At 42.0% G+C, this 18,770-nt stretch overlaps 1 protein-coding gene across 2 annotated transcripts in view; it reads right to left on the reverse strand.

Moving 5' to 3' along the window:
* PSTPIP1 (proline-serine-threonine phosphatase interacting protein 1) overlaps window positions 1-18,770 on the reverse strand; it is an 80,374-nt gene that overhangs the window by 17,183 nt on the left and 44,421 nt on the right. For both annotated transcript variants that reach the window (XM_068272608.1, XM_068272607.1), the window contains 7 exons: window positions 15,814-15,920; window positions 12,424-12,486; window positions 11,265-11,363; window positions 7,875-7,920; window positions 4,897-4,976; window positions 4,704-4,802; window positions 992-1,088 (listed from right to left, as the gene is read on the reverse strand). In XM_068272608.1, coding sequence (XP_068128709.1) covers window positions 992-1,088; window positions 4,704-4,802; window positions 4,897-4,976; window positions 7,875-7,920; window positions 11,265-11,363; window positions 12,424-12,486; window positions 15,814-15,920 — 591 coding nt within the window. The remainder of the gene's footprint in view (window positions 1-991; window positions 1,089-4,703; window positions 4,803-4,896; window positions 4,977-7,874; window positions 7,921-11,264; window positions 11,364-12,423; window positions 12,487-15,813; window positions 15,921-18,770) is intronic.

Here is an 18,770-nt window from a genome sequence, read left to right on the forward strand (position 1 = left end):
ACCAACAAAGTTCCATTGAACAACTACTGTAATAGTACTGAGGTTGAGGAAGGGCCCCGGCCCCAACCTCTGTGTCCCAAATTGCTACACCACTGGTCAGGGCTGAAAAACTAGCACCAGTATACGTGTCTCATTTTTTTGTTTCCTGTAGCACTTTATTCTCAAATAAGTTCCTACAGTATGAAACTGCTTGTGCTTCCACCTTACCTTCGCCATAAAACAGTATACTTTGCTTGACTGGGAGCTGAACAGCGTGTTTGTACAACCATTGCTCCCAGAATGGCTACCCAAATAGATCGGTAAAAAATTGTTTTGGCCAACAATTAGTTCAAGTGTGTAAATAGGTTTACTTTTTAGGAAGCAAAAAAAGCATATTTAAGTGATCTTTCAAAGCAGAGTACACACCTTCAATAACTGTTGTCTGCAACAATCGTTCTTTATTGTTTCCTGCATCCTCTCTCTATAGAAATACTCTGCTTGGCTATCTGCAGAGCAGCATGTTCTGCTCTGTGTGAGTGGGGAGGATGAGCAGGAGCACGCCTCAGAAATCTGCAGCAGGAAGTAACAATGCTGATGTTTTCCAGCATGCCCGTCGCTAACAACTAGTCAGCAGGGTTTGAGGGACATTTTTAGAGACACTTAGAAATGCCTCCTGAGATGATTGTGAGTAGTCTTTTTGAGTGACCTAAGGTAAAAGTGTTTATGAACCCTAAGCAAAGTAAAAGGGGTGTTTACAAATGAATAACAATAACTGATAACTACTAGCAAGAAGTTTTGAATCTGGATGATACCATTTATTCATAGCCAATAAATGATATCATCCTGATTCAAAACTTCTTGTTTTTTCTGATGGCTAACACGGTACAACACTCTACTGCTTCTGATCACTACTAGAGAGAATACATTAGTGCTTTGAAAAGTTCATCGGTAGCAATAACACCACAGATCTGAGTTTTTATTGCTCCCTAGAAAAAAAATATGTTGCAAATACCTGGTGGGATGCGTCCTATGGTGTTGGTCTGAATAAAGTGATTGATTTCTGTATCCACATGACACTGCTCAAGGCTCTGTCTGACAACCTCCAGGATCTAGGCATAAGTGACGCACAGTGGTTAGGAAAGGGGCCATGAAGGGCCAAGTCTCATCAGTGGAAACAGTACTGGTATTACACATTTAGGTAAATATTAGCATTCTTGTATCCAAGGGCAAAATATACATACATGGAAATCTGGCCAAAACATCCATGCAAGTAGCATTAAGTCCTTCATCACTCTGTGCAGTGATTTAAAGCTCCTATACTGTACTTCTCTCACCCAGTACAATCTATCAGGGCTTGATCACACCTAGGTCGTTTAGCGTTTGTTTTTTTTAAGCGCCGGTGAATTTCTAAATCGCCCAAAAAGTGCTTGTACAATGATTCCCTATGAGAGTGTTCACATCTGAGCGGTTTGTTTCCGATCCGCTTAGCAAAGCACTGCCTGTACCATTTTTGGGGCGATTTCCCTATAATGGCAGGTATAGGAAAATTGCAAAACGCTTGAAAAAGCGCTTGGTATAGCGATTTCCCCAGCACTTTTAAGAATAAGTACATTGTATTTATTCTTTTCCAGGTCACTGCTAAAAATTCACTAAGGCATTCATGCAGAGGAACAAGTACAATGTTCTGGAATGGTCATCTCAGAAGCGTTTAAAGGGACTCCGAGCTGTAAATAAATACAAAATCGGAACTTACCTGGGGCTTTCTGCAGCCCACCGTAGGTCGGGAGGTTCCTCGGCGTCCCTCTGGCTCTTCTCCCAGGGCCTGGCCTGAAATGGCTCCCGGCGACACTGGGCCCGAGTGTCGCGCTCCTTCTTCCTGAAAGGTGACGTCAGTCGTCACCACGCCGGCCGCCTCACGTCATCACGGCGGCCGGAGTGACAGTACTGCGCATGCACGGTTTAATCGCGCATGCGCCGTACTGTCACGCCGGCCGCTGTGATGATGCGAGGCGGCCGGCGTGGTGACGTCTGACGTCACCTTTCAGGAAGAGGGAGCCCGACAGTCGGGCCCAGTGTCGCCGGGAGCCATTTCTGGCCAGGCTCTGGGAGAAGAGCCAGAGGGACGCCGAGGAACCTCCCGACCTACGATGGGCTGGAGAAAGCCCCAGGTAAGTTCAGATTTTGTATTTATTTACTGCTCGGAGTCCCTTTAAAGGCTGTCATTTCTGCAAAAGGAGGATCTACTAAATATTGATTTCATTTCTTTTTTGTGGTACCCAAATGTATGCACCTGCCTAATTTTGTTTAAACAATTATTGCACACTTTCTGCAAATCCGATAAACTTCATTTCACTTCTCAAATATCAATGTGTGTGTCTCCTATATGATATATTTAACTGACATTTTTTATCGTAACAACCAACGATTTATACAGGAAAATGACGATCAACAAGGTTGCCCAAACTTTTGCATCCCACTATATATATATATATATATATATATATATATATATATATATATATATATATATATATATATATATTTATTATTATTATTTTTTTTTTTTTTTTTAAAGCAGCAGCATTTTTATTTTTTAAAGCAGCAGCACCATGGCCTTTTTGTGTCTTTATTCAGATTCAGAATTACTGTATTTATTGATCATATTGGTCGGTTTTATCATTCTCTGTGAGTGGTATTAATCCTCAAACCAGGTCCAATTGGACACACACTCTAAACATGGGATAATCTCACAGATTTGGTCTGACCTATCATCAATATGGGTAGGTTATGTCCTGTTGCAGGCATGTCAATGCGGCTATCAAGTCATTTTTGGTGGCCCCCAAAGCTCTCTACTGTTAATTCCATGCGGCTCACAGGCAGTAGTTGCGGTGATGCATGCAGGGGCCAGCAGCAGTAGCATGCACCGATTAGCCACTGTGCCATCAGCAGTAACGGCCACTGATTAGCAGCTGCCACTGTGCTAACTGCACACAGTATTTGAGTTTTTTCCAGTGGAAATTTTTATTTAACAAAATATCACAGGAATAGTGTACTTCACAGCAATCAGCACAAGTTGTATTTAAATTTGCTTATTTCAGCCCCCTAGCACTCTCAAGAACGGCGATATGGCCCTTAGCCTAAAAAGTTTGTCCACCCCCGTTCTATTGTGTCAGATTATTGATCCTTCTAAAAAAAAAATCAAATACTTTATGGTTCAATTAATGTTTGACATGATCTGCTAATCTGTTATTAAGTTGAAGTATTCTATTTTCAATATGTATCATATAATATGCTTCAAAGGGTACATCAATTTAGCTCTATTGTTACTATATCTTGTGGCCTAACAAAATGCAAAATGAAAATATTGCAGTTTTGTGCAGCATATACTGGTTTTTGTGTTCTTCTTTTCTTGTTGCACCTACAAGTTGATCATATGACTTAATAGACTACCCATAGTTTTATATTGTGGGATAGAGACACTGGGAAGGTGGCACAGGAGTTAATGCATGAGGCAGTAAGGCTCCACCTGTGACCTACAGCAAATTCTATGCTTGTCTGAAAAGGTGTGTTTTGAGAGTATGTTTGAAGGTTTCCTTGGAGCATGATGGACAGGCTGTGGGAGATAGTTCCAAAGCAGAGAGGATGCTTCTTACAAGTCCTGGATACAGGAGTGAGAGAAGGTGACCAAGCTAGAGTATAAAAGGCTCTCCTGGGAAGAGTGAAGGTTTCCGGGTGGAACGGTATCAAATCATTAACCGTGCCCTGGCCAACCCCACTTCGGTGGGAGTGTATTCTTCACATTACTGTAAATACCTGCCAGTGCCACCTAGCTATGTAACAAGCCACCAGTTCCTGGGAAACCCAGTTTAACCTACGATACTTATTCAAACAAGAGTCTCACAATGCTCCACTTAGTGCTGGATGATCAAATACATCACATGCTTCACCATCATTTTACTTGCCTGAGATGAGATCATCTCTATTTCTCTTACCCTGCACATTGCACTCAATTGTATTTCTGATTGACATTTGGAATATTTAGGTTTATTAACCCTCTGGGGGATAATCCCGAGCTGAGCTTGGGGTAAGCCGCCACAGAGGATTTCTCAGGCCCTGGTGGGCCGATTTGCATAATTTTTTTTTTGTTGCACGCAGCTAGCACTTTGCTAGCTGCGTGTATATACCGATCGCCACCGCTCCGCGCTGATTCGCCGCTACCCGCCGTGCCGCTCCCCCCCCCAAGACCCCGTGCGCAGCCTGGCCAATCAGTGCCAGGCAGCGCTGAGGGGTGGATCGGGACTCCCTCTGACGTCACGACGTCGTTGACGTCGATGACGTCATCACGATCGTCGCCATGGCGACGGGGGAAGCCAAACAGGAAATCCCGTTCTGAACGGGATGTCCTGTTTGCTTTGATTGCCGGAGGCGATCGGAGGGGGTGGGGGGATGCCGCTGCACAGCGGCTATCATGTAGCGAGCCCCGGGCTCGCTACATGATTTAAAAAATAAAAAAATTTAAAAAATAGTGCTGGGCGATATAATTGTATCCCCCAGGAGGTTAATATGCTATAGGTTTTGCTGAAAGTTATATAAGCAAATAAAGTTTGTTGTTTCAGAAAATGTTTTAGTGTGCTGAAGACTGCAATCCTATAAGCATGTCATATTCTCCTTCTAGATATGTCCGGATTCCATGTCCGACTTCTGGACATATTACATTGTGTTACCTCATCATCCTTCACACATTGCATGGAGTACTGATTAGTGTGGACCCAAAGGCAATTGCGCAGTATGCTGATCCGATCCTTCTCTTGTTGCTCAAACGCCTAAAACAAAGAACATACAACATACACAGATATATTACAAATGCAGCATAGCAGACATAATACAAAGCTTTTAATCAAGTTTTTAATAAAGTACCTCACAGGTGTTAATATGTTCTGTCTCCCATTCTATACGTGCTTTGTCCAGCAGAGTAATGTTATTCTTATATAGTTCATCTAGAAAACATTAAACATTTCCCATTAGATATATATATATTCTCTTGTCATTCCATACTTTCCAGTAGATGAATAACTAGAAATCATGGGGGTAAAATAAATTAGTACGGGATATCAACTTAAATATTCCCCTCTCTGTCTCACCTTACAAATATGCCAAACTTTACAACCAAAAAGATCTAAGGGAGCCAGAACCTATTCCTAATATTGGTCAATTTATTGCATATGACAGTATCAAAAAAACACACAACAGTGAACAAGACGCACATAAAAACCCCCCATAAAATCAACTACGTTTCATCAGCGGTATATAGCCAGGCTAAGCAAAAAATAGTGAGTCTCTGGAGTGCACTCCTATCAAAAAATATTCACAGACATTATTGATTGCAATCCTATTAATCTTCAGGCCCAGGCTTCAATACTCGTTGATAATTGTGACATCCAGAACGATGGCCACCGTGGATCAACCCCGTGTGCTTATTGCACGCCTCTATGTATTGTAAACATATACATGCTCATTACTGACACTGACATCCTATGTCAAACCTCTCAAGCCAAACACCGCAGAGCACTTAGATATCAACATACATCAACGCTGACATGGGCAGATTTGCAGTTGTATTGTGTTATTTAAATTCAAGCATCAGCTCATAACTCACGACCGGGTACATCCAAGCCGGTGGATACTTCTGTCCATTTAGTTTGGTTTAAGCGTGATGGCTCTGGCGTCCGATAACTCTCCGAGATGTTGCAGGAGACGGCAGTATGTAAGGCGAGAGGAAGAGCATGGAGGCACGGGGGACCGACTCCGCCCACGTACGGACGTCACAAACATGTGACGCGTTTCGTCCAATGGACTTCCTCAGACGTGACGTATTCTCCGCATGTCCACCCCTTCTTATCCTCCAACGGACGTGACGTATTCTCCGCATGTCCACCCCTTCTTATCCTCCAACGGGGTTGGAGGATAAGAAGGGGTGGACATGCGGAGAATACGTCACGTCTGAGGAAGTCCATTGGACGAAACGCGTCACGTGTTTGTGACGTCCGTACGTGGGCGGAGCCGGTCCCCCGTGCCTCCATGCTCTTCCTCTCGCCTTACATACTGCCGTCTCCTGCAACATCTCGGAGAGTTATCGGACGCCAGAGCCATCACGCTTAAACCAAACTAAATGGACAGAAGTATCCACCGGCTTGGATGTACCCGGTCGTGAGTTATGAGCTGATGCTTGAATTTAAATAACACAATACAACTGCAAATCTGCCCATGTCAGCGTTGATGTATGTTGATATCTAAGTGCTCTGCGGTGTTTGGCTTGAGAGGTTTGACATAGGATGTCAGTGTCAGTAATGAGCATGTATATGTTTACAATACATAGAGGCGTGCAATAAGCACACGGGGTTGATCCACGGTGGCCATCGTTCTGGATGTCACAATTATCAACGAGTATTGAAGCCTGGGCCTGAAGATTAATAGGATTGCAATCAATAATGTCTGTGAATATTTTTTGATAGGAGTGCACTCCAGAGACTCACTATTTTTTGCTTAGCCTGGCTATATACCGCTGATGAAACGTAGTTGATTTTATGGGGGGTTTTTATGTGCGTCTTGTTCACTGTTGTGTGTTTTTTTGATACTGTCATATGCAATAAATTGACCAATATTAGGAATAGGTTCTGGCTCCCTTAGATCTTTTTGGTTGTAAAGTTTAGAAATCATGGGGCCCTGCAGCACAAATTTAGATTGGCCTCTGTTCCCTAGCCATACTAGAACAGTGATAACCTGACACAGACTCAGTTACTGTCAGCTGTGAGGCAACAGACAACTGATGCGCAGCGCATGGGAAGGAATTTTCATTATGCATCTATGTCAAAAGAGAAGAAAAAAGGCCTACAATAAGTAAATGCTCTATGACCTAGGTTCTCAACATGTGGTATGCGTACCCCAGGGGGTACTTCTGATGGTTCCAGGGGGTACTCGGGTTTGCTATACATAACCGAGAATAACAAATTTAGAATTGTAGAACACGATAAAGCTTATTTAAACAACACCATATTAGTGTTTTAGCTAATTAGAAGCAATAGTATGATTGAAAATTGTTTAGAACCAATTATCATGTACTACGATCAAATATATATTTGCCAAGGGGTACTTGTGATAATGTTTACTATGCTAGGGGTACTTGGTGAGTACAGGGTTTTTAAACGGGGTACATACCAATAAAATGTTGAGAAACCCTGCTCTATGACAATCTATATTATTACAAGTACATAACTGGAGATTGCAGTCATAAATGTGAAAGCCTAAGCAGAAGAAAAGTAAAATGGCGCCCTCTACTGGCACAGCTGTTTTTTCTGTTTCCTTTACAAAATTCAACCTTAAAGAGGAACCAACTAAAAATAAAAAATATATATATTTCATCAATACTACCTAGCTACTCCACCACTATTGTTTAAAATTTTTGATATGTGGGTTGCTGCATCAAATTCAGGCTACCACCATCTTTAAAAAACGCAAATGCATGAAAAACGCAAAACACAAATATATGCAATTTTTCTACAATTCATCTGCATTTGCAATCCTGGGAGCCCGTGTAGCAGTTGTTCCAGCATGCAATGGGTGATCTGTCTTTTTTATAAGTCAAGTCACCTGTTATTGTCCTGAGGAGCCCTGCTGGGTACTGCCTTTCTTCCCACTCTTAAAAAAAGCTTGCTTGATTTGTTGTAACCATTTTCTACACTGATCTCAACTAGAATAACTTTGTGGGTTAAATATTCATGTGTGCCGTATCAGCAGATCACTCGGTTGCTTCCTGCGTTGATATATCACAAGAAACAGAGTATATAAATAGCCATGTTTCCTGCATGTAAGTGAATGTATGAGAGAGCTGTCTGTACCTGCATCAGCTGCTACGTCTTTACACTGCTTTAACTTGTTCTGGCCCTGGAATGAGAAAAAAACATTACAATGCAGAAATGATATATAGATACACACACACACACACACACACACACACACACACACACACACACACACACACACACACACACACACACACACACACATATATATATATATATATATGTATATATATATATATATATATATATATATACTGTATATATATATATATATATTATGTAGTGTATGTATCGTAGTCTAGGGCCAATTTAGGGGGAAGCCAATTAACTTATCTGTATGTTTTTGGGACGTGGGAGGAAACTGGAGTGCCCAGAGGAAACCCATGCAGACACAGGTAGAACATTCAAAATCCTTGCAGATGTTGCCCTGACTGGGATTCGAACCAGGAATCCAGCACTGCAAGGTGATGTATTGTAGTATGTACAGGTCTAACATATGTGCCGTTCAGAACTTTGTTGTATTTAATAACACCTAGTGGATGGTTGCACTGGTATTGCTATGTTCATATACACTCCATTGCCTGTCAGTGTCACACATGTACACTAGCGATGACCAATGAGATGCAAATATTTCCAAGTTCATGCAGGATTTTGTACATTTTTATGCAATTACTGTATATGCAGCGTGAAAATGGATCAATCAATTTAATCCTTGGAGGGACTTGATTGTTCCATTTTTAAGCTGTATATAGTTACATAAAAATGTACATAATCCTAATATTTGCATAACAATTTGCATAATTTGCATTCATTATTAATCATCCCTAATGTACACTGAGAAAGAAGCACATCCATAAGATAGTATTTATAAATTCTCACATTTATAATGAAATTAGACTTTAAAGCAGAAATCCAATCATGGGGAAAAATCTGATATACTCACCTCTCCCAGAAGAGGTATCCACCAATCTCCAGTCCTTCTTTTCTGTCCTCTGCAGGTCTCTTCTCATTACTGCTGCAATACCTATATTGTTTCTGAGATGTCCACCAAAGATGTCTACCCCTTCGGGAAATCAGTGCTATGAAAATGTAAGAGGAGCAGCTTTGATTCCCAGGTCCACCTCCTTCTTACTATTCCCACAGTTTAAGGGACCAGAAGCAGTTGAGCCTATTGCCCTGAAGAAACAGTGAACACATAGCATAGACCCTTTTGATGTAGAGAGTCCAGCATGTGACAAGTGACTTTAGAAAATTTGTGTTTAGAGACTTAACTTAGGAGGCAATGCCAATCTTAAGGTTAGGTTTAAGGTGGCCATTAATGATCCAATTCTCCAGACAATTGATCTTCCAATTCAATTATAATATTGATGGAAACATTGTTCGCGCCAACTAAGAGAAAGAAAAGTGCTGTGTAATTCGATCAGATTAATGGAAATTTTTTGATTGATTCCAATTCCATCAATCTGATTTGATTGGTTAACAGCTTTCCTTCCATTAGTGGGCCCGAATGATCATTTCCATTTGATATTATGATCAAATTGGATAATTGATTACCCAGAGAATTGTATAGTTAATGGCTACCTTTAGAGTTAGTGCTAAGCACCTCTACAAAGTTTAATTACTATTCACCTATATGGGACTTAATTGTTAGGGTTACGTTAGGGCTTCAGCACACTAGCGCTCTTTTGTCCACTCTTCAGCAATGCACCAATGTTACAGATTGAGAAAAGCGTAAGCGCTATTGTGTGCTCAGGCACTTACCGTTAGTGTTAAGGCTCGTTTCCATTCAACGGTGGTGGCGGCTGGCCATGTGTCAGCGCATCTCTACATTGCAGCATGTGATTCCCCGGGGGCGGCGCTTGCGATCCCTTTAATTTATAATGAATGGGACAGTAGGCACATTCGCCCTAAAATGCGTGCAACCATGTGCTGGGATTTAGTGGTGAATCGCAGGGCATGAATGGAATCAGCAGATAGTGCGGTCGATGCACTCTCTGATGTCCCTGCGATCGCATTTACATAAGCGCAGCTAAAAGCACGCATATGGAAACAAGCCCTTATGGACGTTTCACACAGACAGCTAAGTTGTGGCAAGTAGTCACTTTATGGTATGAACAGCTACTGTGTCTAGTCCCTTGTCCCTGCAACCTGTTGCTAGTAAAAGACTTGTATTGGAAATGACTGTCACCATTGCGTTTCTGCAAATTAGCTTTTGTCACTGGATGGACAGAGGTACCAGCTGAAGTTTTAAAATTGCTGGTGACTGGTCACAATGTATAGAGATGAGTGACAGCAACTAACTACTTTGACAAAGTCATCTGTATAGCTTGGATCTTGGGCTTAGCAAATGTTATGCTTTAGGTTTGGGTGACAGCTTATTTTCAGGCATATTGATATAGATAGGGTTAACAAAGGCTTTAAGGGAACCTGAAGCCAGAGTTATATGTAGGCTGCCATATATATTTCCTTTTAAGCTATACTGGTTGCCTGGCAGTCCTGCTGATTTTTGGCTCCAGTAGTGTCTGAATCACACACCTGAAACAAGCATGCAGAAAAAGAAAATGTTAACATTTTTGTCTGAGACATCTGATCTGCATGCTTGTTCTGGGTCTATGGCTAAAAGTATTAGAGGCAGAGAATCAGCAGGACAACCAAGCATCTGGTATTGTTTACAAGGAAATAAATATAGCTGCCTCCATATTCCTCTCTCTTCAGGTTGCCTTTAAGGTCAGTACTAAGCACAGGTTTGGGGGACAGTTAATGTTAGTCATCGGTTATAGGAGGATGTTAGTGTTAGGGATATGACGGTTGGGCGAAGGTGTAAATAAATCCTATTGCGAGCTATTGCAGTCCTTAAAGGGACTCCGAGCTCTAACTAAAATCAAAATCTGAACTTACCTGGGGCTTTCTCCAGCCCACCGTATGTCGGGAGGTCCCTCGACGTCCATCTGGCTCTTCTCCCAGGGCCTGGTCAGAAATGGCTCCCCGTCGGCTCCCGGTGACACTGGGCCCGAGTGTCGGGCTCCTTCTTCCTGAAAGCTGATGCCAGTCGTCACCACGCCGGCCGCCTTGTGTCATCATGGCGGCCGGTGTGACAGTACGGCGCATGCGCGATTTAACCAGCGTGGTGACGACTGACGTCACTTTTCAGGAAAAGGAGCCAGACACTCTGGCCCAGTGTCACCGGGAGCCGTCGGGGAGCCATTTCTGACCAGGCCCTGGGAGAGGAGCCAGATAGATGTCGAGGAACCTCCCGACGTACGGTGGGCTGGAGAAAGCCCCAGGTAAGTTCAGATTTTGATTTTAGTTAGAGCTCGGAGTCCCTTTAAAAGGACTGATCTTTTTGGCACTGAGAACATACTCATGATGACATAGTTAACAAGGAACTAATTATAAGCACTGGAATGCCATATGTGTGGGTCTTACCTTGTCTACTTGTTTGGCATTTCCTGATAAGGCCAGCCTCTCAAAGCTCTGCTCAGCTTCCTCTGCTTCTCTGCACTTTTGTTCATAGTTCTTCTTTGACTAAACAGGAATTGAAATGTGAGTTTGCGACATGAAATGACTAAAATATCCTAACCACAGTCCACTTGATGTTTGGCATATTTTCATAACTGATATATTTTTGAACAGATTTCACAGTACATTGTGTTTTGCTGTCTTCTCGATGAACTTTACCTCTGGATACATTTTTAAATAAAAGGTATTTGCATGTTCTCCAGAAGCAGGATTACCTACGTACTTTTTTGTCGCAAAGTTTTAAGGAGGTCATACATTCACAGATTTACCCACAATGAGGCAAGCCGATCGTTCACACTCTGATCAGAATCCGAATGATTCCTACCACATGCAGCACATCGACATTCAATAGATTACAGCATGCAATCTACTAATAATCGACTGAACTACAGCATTGCACTGTTCAATGCATTGTAACACTATGGTCCATCAATCGATCAATGCCCTTCCTGCCAATTTTGACCGGTCCAATTGCAAGCTATATTTAATGCATGAAATTTGCATGCAAGCCTGAATTATTTGCATGCAAGCCTGAATTATTTGCATCGTAATGTCCATCTCTAATTTGTCATGCATCATTCCTCTTATATTTCTTGTTTGTCACTTCACTGCAAGTCTACAGGCAGAAAAGGGAAAAGGGACTTCACAGGGACCAAGCAAAAGGTATGTCATTTGTTTTAGAATATACAAATACACTTTTATTTAGAACCTGAAAGTCCAGGTCCTTTTTTATTTTGAATAGAGAATTTTAAAAAGAATTTTTTATTTATGTATGTGTTTAATTTGCAGTGGATATATTATTTCATCTGCTTTACTTGCTGCCCCACAGTAAAGGCTTACGCAGCATCAGTTTTAGCTAGGATGCTGGGAGGTTCTGGCAATTTCTGTGACTTTCCACAAATAAAGCCAGGTGGCTACAAATACATGACTATAGCACTATCCAACCACTGCCCGAAGGAAGTGATCTTACTTTAGCTCAAGAGGGGCACTCTGGTCTTGGTTCTTATAATGATCATAGTTGAGTGTGAAGGAGGAAAATTGGTATGATCAGTATAAACCAACTTACTTCCATTGTCTTCTTGTACAAGGACACTTTATTCTTCTGCAGGCGCTCCATGGCATTCTCATACTGAGGAGGAGACAAAGAATTCTGAGGCAAGCAGTACTAAACAGAAGCATCATATCATTCACTTCTTAATAGGCAAAAGCAACTCTTCTAGATTCCAAATGTCAGTGGATGAACCAGGCAGAAAAAAAAGCAGCTACCATCACGTAATGAGCAAGAGATACTAAGGTATGAGTGGAGAACATGACAACTCTCCTATTGCAAACCTATTTCCTCTGGTCCCTCCCAAACTCCATGTTGGAGGCTGAGATTATAGTGCTTCCCAAACCTGGCAAGGACCCCTTCCTCTGTGATTCATATTGACCAATATCTCTCTCTATTAAGAGAAGACATTAAAATTGTAGCTAAAATACTGGCCAACAGGCTTAACTGTAACAGGCGGCGTGTCCGCCGCTTCCGCATCTCAGCCGGCGGCATTCCCCACCGCTCAGTCACAAGGTCCTTCAGCCGCATAGACAAGGAAGGTCAGCTGACTCTCCAGTCAGCTGACGTCAGGAGGCCTCCTGATTTGCTGGGCCTCTGGGCGGCTCGGCTGAGTGACTCTCAGCATATAAGGAGCTGGCTGTCAGTTGCTCCTTGTCTGCTGTTGCGAATACTACGTGTTAGCGCTCAGACCCTTTGATAGCTATAATTATAATTCATTGTAGATTGTTTGATTATCTGTGTATGACTCTAGGCTCCTTTTGACTATTCTTCTGCTCAGTGATTCTGTACCTTAGCCCATCTGATCTTGCTGCCGACTCTGCCTGTTTACCGTTTCCTCTCTGCCTTCCGATTCTGTACTGTATCTGCCTGACTGTTGCCAACTCGATTAGTCTGACCACTCTACTCACCAGTGAGCCCTCGTCACTGGTGAGGTGTTCGCTGTACTGACAGTGCCCACCATCTCCTCTGGTGAGGTATTGCCAAATCTGTCAGTACTTACTGTTGCACCAAAACACCACTGTGCAATAAAACTATCACACTTGTCTGTTTACTATACTTGCATTATTGGTGATTCTGCAGATCACTATATAATCAGGTATAGCATCTGTATTATTGGTGATACTGCAGATCACCACATAATCAGAAATCTGTTTCTTGCTGACACCAATCGTTACATTAACGCAATACTATCGCTTATCCATCCCAATCAGACTTGCTTCATGCCAGGTAAGAACACAGCAATGAACATTTGCCAGTTACTGATGTTCTAATGTTCAAGTCTATTTCAGTTTTTTTCATTTGTATAAAATGTGAACCTTCCTCTAATCACCAAGACGTATTGCAATGTCTGTACATGTACAACTTTACTGCCTTTTTTTTTTTTATGTTCAATGAACTTTTCCTTGGTTGAAAGCAAGGTGTGAGTAGAGCACAAGATGTGACTAATATTTTGGGCTTAAAAACAAGGTATTTGCATGTTTCACTGCAAATTCACTGTGACAAAAGATTTTGCACTTTGCATTGATCCCTCCTTCAAATGTATTGCTCCCTTAAAGGTTGATAGAGGCATGCTAACTTTATTTAAAGTTTTAGAACCCAAACAGCACCCAGTCTGGAATTCAGGTTCAGATGCATGAAGTATCTGCTTGCATGCCGAATGGGGTGGGTTACAGAAGGGTCATGTTTGGAGGAGGGTACCATGTCAAGGTGAATTGTCTTGAGGCAAAAACACTGAAGTGTTTTTTTTTTTTCTAAAACTCTCCATTTTATTATTGTTTGTGTCACAGGCTACTGTGTGAATGGATAAAGTGCAAAGGGTTAAAGCTGGTTTGTATTCAATTTGGCCACATCCCTAAGCACCTGCCCTTTCCTTCTTAACAGTCTCTGCAGGGAGAGTACATCTACATGAGTTTATGTGGTTTTGTATTTTTGACACACAAAGTGGAAATGAGACCTAAAGTGTCACTGATATCCTCTGAGTCATCTCAGCTGTGCAGGGAACCTATTCAATCGCTGATGTTGCAGGGAAAGACTGTTGTATGGTTTACCTAAGCCTACAAATGTATGTTTGTTGTTTTTATTTTATCTAATAAATTCTTATAAATACTGTAAGATTCCACCTCAGTCTTGTCTCTGAATACCTGATGTATACCTGAATACCACCTCTATACTTTTCTCTAAGCAAGTGGCATTCATGGTTGCACCTTGCGGTGAAGGCCATTTTCCACTTTGAAACACCATAGCAATTTCACTCAATTTCAAGTATCCCGTTTCTGCCACAATTTTTGTGCAATCCGACGGTGTATGGTGCAATTGCAGAGTGTCTGCATTTTACAGTGGTAGGGAAAAAATGGGTGTAGAAAAATTCTGAAATTCCCAATTAAAAAAAAAATCGCATAGTACCGCGGCTGCTATTGTATTTTCCTGTGCTATGATGCTTTGTATAGGAGCTCAAGTGCACGTAAAATACTGAGGCACTGACATTTGCGATCAGTAAAATCTGTGTAGACAAATCACACCAATGGAAATGTTCCCAACTGCTTTCCATTAGTATTAAACAAACAGTGTTTTGCAATCCACAAGCGATCGAAATTGGATTGTAAAATGCTGCTGGTAGAATATGACCTTACATGTTGATTTGTAATCCATCAGTTCAAGATTTATTGTTTTCCAAAAACAGGTTTGACACTTCTATTTAAAAATGAAAGCATCATTTTACAAACTTATAAGCAAATCAAAAAATCTTGAAAATAAAATTAACTGGTGTAATTATTTTTTTCTCTTCCTCTTGCTTTACTTTTGTTTTGCAGTTTTTTTCCAGACTATTTTTAATTATGTTTATTTACACATTCACCTATCAGCCTTCATAAGAAAAATGACTGGGTGAAATACGGGTAAATAAAAAGGCCGCTGAACTTCATAAGAACGTTTATTTTAGCTTAATTTATTACAAGTAAAAATAAATAAACTCAATCACAAGAAAATGTATGCGTGCTCTACGCCAAGCTTAACCCTTTCAAGTCTAGCTGTGCAAATCTGGCTAAAATGGCTTATCATGAGACATGCTCATGCAGAAATGCATCTGCTTTCGCATGCCAAACTTTGCAGGGTCAAAAACCAATACCGCGAAGCGGTTGCCCTGCGGGAATTAGTTCATGCTATACAGCACTATTGTTTTGCGGTTTTTGGTTTTTGACCCTGCATATTTAGGCATGCGAAAGCAAATGCTTATTTGCATGAGCAATGTCTCGTGATTAGCCAATAGGCCAAATTTGCAAAGCCAGATTTGTCATGTTCACTTGGTTGATGCACACATGTTCTCTCTCTGTTGTAATTAAAAATAAATAAAGTAGGTGAGATGCAAAGTAGAAGAAAAAATAAAATGATATGCAGTCACAAGTTTACCTTTTTCCTTAGTTCTTTTTGCCTCTCTCTGAAGTCTTCCAAACTCCGCACCTCGTCTCGCAGTGTTATTGCTAGCTGAATGTGCGAGTTACCAATATTCTCAATTTCTACAACAAAAGCACACAATATACAAAGAACTGCCATAAGAAAAACAAACTTCACAGCTATCGCATTTTTCACTTGCCAGCATCTACAGTCTTAACTACATCTGTAATAGCATTATCTCCCCACATTACGTCTTTCCAAACTGTGCTACCCAATGCCAACACAGTCCACAGAGACAAAAGTTCACTCATGGCAAAACTTCACAGTGCTCTGCCCAGCATTCTCATTGGTATCAGAGGAACTAGTGATTCCTTCCTAATCCTTATACTGAAAGTGGTATCAGTGTAGTTACCACACCTCCATCCTTCACATTGCTGGCAGTAGCACATACTGTCACTTGGCTCTTTCTTTGTATAGTGAGAAGAGGGCTGAACAGTATTATTGCCATGCCTCCAGCTTCTTGCAAACAAACCATGAGCGGAACCTCCTGTCTCTCCACATCTGCAGTGTGAATATCACTTCCACTACAGAGCACCTTCTAAAGATTGGTGCTAAGATTTGGCAAGTGCTGCTGGCATTGAGAATAATGTGGGACTAAAGCGAAGTACAGAACATAGAGGGAAGGGAAAGTTGGCAATGTAGCTACAAAGTTTAGATATAAGGTTGCATTTAGCCATTAGCAGGAGCAGTGGCGTAGCTAAGGAGCTGTGGGCCCCGATGCAAGTTTTACAATGGGCCCCCCCCCCCCCAAGCACTCTATATGTAACAATTGATACAGCGCACCAAAACCTGCCAAGGGCAACTACAGTGTCAGAGGTGCAAGAAAAGGATGAGAAACAGTTTGTTAAGGATTACCACTATTGAAAGTATCTACTGAAGTTATTATTATGAGCACAGCACCAATAGAGAGCTAATACTGTAGTTGAGGGAGGGCCCTTCGGGGCCCCTCTGGCCCAAGGGCCCCGATGCGGTCGCTACCTCTGCAACCCCTATTGCTACGCCCCTGAGCAGGAGGCCTATCATAAACCCTCTAGCTATAATTACCTCTCTAGCTGTAGATTTAATCAAACACACCAACAAGCCACTGAGCTAAGGATAGCAAGCAGCGGATGTTGACAATAATACATAACGCATCTTGGGGGGGGGGGGGATTTCAGTGATTGCAACATATTCTTCCCCAAGAACGGTTATCTGCTGATTACTACATGAATAAACTACAGCTGCATCTGGCAAATGATGTACTTTATAGGCAGCTTTCACCTTGAAGAGATACATACACACATTTTGTTCTTTTTATGTGGTAACAGAAAATATTGCTGTCACTTTTGTCGTTCTGGATCACCATGAACTATCTTGGTATTCTGATGTACTGGTCCAAACCCTATCCCACAGAGCCATATCAATCCTTGCCATGCACTGATGAGAACCAAGAAGTACGAAACAGGCTGTCTGCATGTTGGGTTGATGTGGCTCTGTAATATTTATCAGCTATAAGCACACTATACACCAGCGGTTCTGGATGTGGCCTGGCTTCAGGGGCATAAAGAGATGATTTGCATATTCAGGAGTGATGCATCATGAGAAACAAAATGTAAGGTCCGCTGTACCTGGGCAGCTGCGGAATGCCGAGACTCGGGCTGCAGTTCCGACTTCCGGGTCTCGGCAAGCCATTGACGTCAGTTTAACGCAAGAAGCTTCTCAGATCTCATTTGATAGGTGGAGGACGCGCTCCCAGTATGTGCTCCGCAGATGTAAGTAGTAACTCTGATGTTCATGTGTGCATGTCAGCTGATCAGCTGAAACGCCAGATTGCTATCGGTTTGTTTTCAATTCTGCTTTTGTTGATTGGTTAGTTCTAGTATTTAAACCTGGTGAGCGCCCCCAGTCATAGCCAATGATAGCATTAGCTTTGGCTTGTTGCTGGGTAGCTCACTGTCATATTGGATTCTTATTGCTATCTATTGCCTTGTATCTTGACCACGTTTAACCATTGCTTGATTCCTGTTGCTGACTACTGCCTTGTATCCTGACCATGCTTAATCTCTACTGGATTCCTGTTGCCAACCTTGCCTTGTACCTGAACTACGCTTTGCCTTGCCGCTTGGATTGACCTTCGCTTGGACACGGATTTGCATGAACTCTGCCTGGACTGACTTCGGCTTGCCTTGACTACGCTATCTCTGGAAAGTTCCTACCTGGACTACCTCACTGTCACCAGGAACTCCTGGCACTTCTATAATATAATAATCCAAACATTTATATAGCGCTTTTCTCCTGTCGGACTCAAAGCGCTCAAGAGCTGCTGCCACTGGGACGCGCTCAGGAGGCCACCCTGCAGTGTTAGGGAGTCTTGCCTTGAACTCCTTACTGAATAGGTACTGACCCTAGCCAGGATTCGAACCCTGGTCTCCCATGTCAAAGGCAGAGCCCTTAACCAGTACTCTATTCAGCCACTACCTGCCACTTGATTCACTCGTCTGGATAGCCTCATCCACTAGGCCTCAGGTGACTATCTTGTGTATATATATATATATATATATATATATATATATATATATATATTGCATTGCCAAAAATTATCAGGTTCTGCCTGGTGGATTGATTACCTGTCAGACAGTATGCTACTTCTACCTGCAGGGTGTATTGTAGTATGGTGTTAGGCAGGAGCTTGAGCAGGTGTTACGGGCTGGGCTCTGGGTCAGTAATATGGGCATACAGTCTGAACTGTGGTTATTGACCAAACAAGCCTGACACCACAGTTGCTCACTTGAAACAATTATCACAGATACCTTCTGTTTTAAGAAGGGAGGTTATTTACACTCAGCGTTGTTTTCGAGTTTTTAGTCTCTTTTAGCCCCCTACATTTTCCTAGTGGTTATGGGTCGCCATGACCTATCTGGCTATTCTTTTGT

This window comes from Hyperolius riggenbachi, chromosome 3 (genome assembly GCF_040937935.1).
Source record: "Hyperolius riggenbachi isolate aHypRig1 chromosome 3, aHypRig1.pri, whole genome shotgun sequence".
Taxonomy (NCBI): Eukaryota; Metazoa; Chordata; class Amphibia; order Anura; family Hyperoliidae; genus Hyperolius; species Hyperolius riggenbachi.